The 4,144-nt window shown below is 39.9% G+C and overlaps 1 protein-coding gene across 1 annotated transcript; it reads right to left on the bottom strand.

The window, feature by feature from the left end:
- Positions 1 to 319: 319 nt before the first annotated feature.
- Positions 320 to 1,351, bottom strand: uts2r4 (urotensin-2 receptor 4). Its single transcript, XM_062027398.1, has one exon. It carries the CDS (start codon positions 1,349 to 1,351, stop codon positions 320 to 322), a length of 1,032 nt encoding a protein of 343 aa, XP_061883382.1.
- Positions 1,352 to 4,144: the final 2,793 nt, after the last annotated feature.

A 4,144-nucleotide genomic window follows, 5' to 3' on the forward strand; every position in this document is an offset into this window, starting at 1 on the left:
GGGGGCGGGGCTACAGGAGAAAGAGGTTCTGTCCTGCTCGAAGCGGTCGAGTGGCCCTTCTGGGCCAGGTAGTCCTTGTAGTTGCGGGTGAGGAGCGTGTAGAGGAAAGGGTTGACACAGCTGTTGCCGTACGTGAGGCAGGTGACAAAGAAGTTGACGTAGTTGTGGGTGGATGAGGACAGAGCCTTGAGGGACTCCGCCGAGAAGAGCTGGGCCAGCTGCCAGGCCCAGAAAGGCAGGAAACAGGCCCAGTAGGCCACCGATAGTACGGACAGAATTCGGTCACTGCCTGTAAAAGTACCGGATTCGGTACCCATCCCTAGTCGAGACTTCCACCTGAACTACGAGTGCTCGGGGGCGGGGCTACAGGAGAAAGAGGTTCTGTCCTGCTCGAAGCGGTCGAGTGGCCCTTCTGGGCCAGGTAGTCCTTGTAGTTGCGGGTGAGGAGCGTGTAGAGGAAAGGGTTGACACAGCTGTTGCCGTACGTGAGGCAGGTGACAAAGAAGTTGACGTAGTTGTGGGTGGATGAGGACAGAGCCTTGAGGGACTCCGCCGAGAAGAGCTGGGCCATCTGCCAGGCCCAGAAAGGCAGGAAACAGGCCCAGTAGGCCACCACGATGCTGAAGATCATGACCACCACCCGCTGCTTGAGTCCTCGCCTCCTGGCCGAGCCGGGGCTCCCCGCCAGTCGGGCCTGCGCCGCCCAGTAGCGCCTGGCGAGGCCGGCGTAGAGTCCGACTATGACCAGCCCAGGGATGAGGACGCTGGTCAGGAAGAGGGTGGTGACGTAGGCTTTGAAGGCCTCCAAGGTCCAGGTGGGGAAGCACATGCGCTTGACCACTCCGGCCGGCGACGGCTTGCCCTCGCGGAGTCGGATCATCACCATCATGGGGAGCGTGAGCGCGAAGGCGGTGGCCCAGATGGCGGCGGCCGCCAGCTTGCGTCGGCGCGGCGTGGAGTCGCGGGCGCCGAAGGGCCGGGCCACGGCGCGGTAGCGCTCCAGGCTCATGGCCACCAGGATGAAGACGCTGGCGTGCATGGTGAGGAGGTCCAGGCTCAGCAGGACCCGGCAGCCCGCCTCGCCGAAGAGCCAGTCGTGGGCGAAGTAGGTGCAGACCACGAAGGGGATGGTGGAGAGGTAGAGCAGGTCGGCCAGCGCCAGGTTGGCCACGTACACGTACACCGAGCCGGTGCGGCGCAGCGCCGCCGACCGCGTGACCACCAGTGTGTACGCGTTGCCCGCCACGCCCAGCAGCCACATGACCAGCAGGGCGGCGCCCAGCAGGGACGTCACCCACAGGCCGCCGCTCCCTGACGACCCCCCGTCTCCGGAGGCGTTGCTGCCGTTCATGGCGGGGCCAAAGGCGGAAGGTCAGCGGCGCTCCCAAGAAGAAGAAGAAGAAGAATCCTTGATGTGAGACCGACTAGTCCAGACCCGCCACAGACCTCCGGGACCAACATGTCCCGAGAGGACCGCCGACTGACGCCTCCATCACGGATCCTTCCCCGCCTTCCACAGCCCAGCGGCAATCCCCACGCTTTGGCCCCGCCCCCTTCTTTCCCGCCACCGTCTTTCCTCAGCAGGGTGCCAAAGCAGAACCCGCCAAAGAACAAAGTCCACACCCAGGTGACGTTTGGGACACCCAGGAGTGACTTTGGAGGACTGGTCCGCCTTGTAAGTACGCATTAAATATTCATAGTACACACTTTATATATATATATACACTTTATCTACATATTAAACATACACTCATAATGTACACAATATTCACATATTATATGTAAAGTGTGCATTAAATATTGATAGTACACACATTACATAATATACACTTTATCTACGTATACAATATACACACATAGGTGAATATTGTGTACACTATTATATGTAAAGTATGCACGAAATATTCATAGTACACACATTAAATAATATACACTTTATCTACCTATTAAACATACACTCATAATGTACATAATATTCACATATTATATGTAAAGTGTGCATTAAATATTCATAGTACACACATTATACAATATACACTTTATCTACATATACAACATACACACATAGGTGAATATTGTGTACACTATTATATGTAAAGTATGCACTAGATATTCATAATACACAAATTATATAATATACACTTTATCTACCCATTAAACATACACTCATAGAGTACACAATATTCACATATTATATGTAAAGTATGCATTAAATATTCATAATACACAAATTATATAATATACTGTACACTTTATCTACCTATTAAACATACACTCATAATGTACACAATATTCACATATTATATGTAAAGTGTGCATTAAATATTCATAATACACACATTACATAATATACACTTTATCTACGTATACAATATGCACACATAAGTGAATATTGTGTACACTATTATATGTAAAGTATGCACGAATTATTCATAGTACACACATTATATAATATACACTTTATCTACCTATTAAACATACACTCATAATGTACACAATATTCACATATTATATGTAAAGTGTGCATTAAATATTCATAATACACACATTACATAATATACACTTTATCTACGTATACAATATGCACACATAAGTGAATATTGTGTACACTATTATATGTAAAGTATGCACTAAATATTCATAGTATACACATTATATAATATACACTTCATCTACCGATTAAACATACACTCATAGTGTACACAATATTCACATATTATATGTCATGTGTGCATTAAATATTCATAATACACAAATTATATAATATACACTTTATATACCCATTAAACATACACTCATAGAGTACACAATATTCACATATTATATGTAAAGTATGCATTAAATATTCATAATACACAAATTATATAATATAATATACACTTTATCTACATATTAAACATACACTCATAATGTACACAATATTCACATATTATATGTAAAGTGTGTATTAAATATTCATAATACAGACATTACATAATATACACTTTATCTACGTATACAATATACACACATAGGTGAATATTGTGTACACTATTATATGTAAAGTATGCACTAAATATTCATAGTACACACATTATATAATATACACTTTATCTACCTATTAAACATACACTCATAATGTACACAATATTCACATATTATATGTCAAGTATGCATTAAATATTCATAATACACACATTACATAATATACACTTTATCTACGTATACAATATACACACATAGGTGAATATTGTGTACACTATTATATGTAAAGTATGCACTAAATATTCATAATACACAAATTATATAATATACACTTTATCTACCCATTAAACATACACTCATAGAGTACACGATATTCACATATTATATGTAAAGTATGCATTAAATATTCATAATACACAAATTATATAATATACACTTTATATACCCATTAAACATACACTCATAGAGTACACAATATTCACATATTATATGTAAAGTATGCATTAAATATTCATAATACACAAATTATATAATATACTGTACACTTTATCTACCTATTAAACATACACTCATAATGTACACAATATTCACATATTATATGTAAAGTGTGCATTAAATATTCATAATACACACATTACATAATATACACTTTATCTACGTATACAATATACACACATAGGTGAATATTGTGTACACTATTATATGCAAAGTATGCACTAAATAGTCATAGTACACACATTATATAATATACACTTTATCCACCTATTAAACATACACTCATAATGTACACAATATTCACATATTATATGTCAAGTATGCATTAAATATTCATAATACACACATTACATAATATACACTTTATCTACGTATACAATATACACACATAAGTGAATATTGTGTACACTATTATATGTAAAGTATGCACTAAATATTCATAATACACAAATTATATAATATACACTTTATCTACCCATTAAACATACACTCATAGTGTACACAATATTCACATATTATATGTAAAGTATGCATTAAATATTCATAATACACAAATTATATAATATACTGTAAACTTTATCTACCTATTAAACATACACTCATAATGTACACAATATTCACATATTATATGTAAAGTGTGCATTAAATATTCATAATACACACATTACATAATATACACTTTATC

Source organism: Entelurus aequoreus, linkage group LG18 (genome assembly GCF_033978785.1).
Source record: "Entelurus aequoreus isolate RoL-2023_Sb linkage group LG18, RoL_Eaeq_v1.1, whole genome shotgun sequence".
In the NCBI taxonomy this organism is placed as follows: Eukaryota; Metazoa; Chordata; class Actinopteri; order Syngnathiformes; family Syngnathidae; genus Entelurus; species Entelurus aequoreus.

Coding starts and splice junctions, on each gene's coding strand:
- uts2r4 (XM_062027398.1), bottom strand. CDS start 1,351: ATGAACGGCAGCAACGCCTCCGGAGACGGGGGGTCGTCAGGGAGCGGC.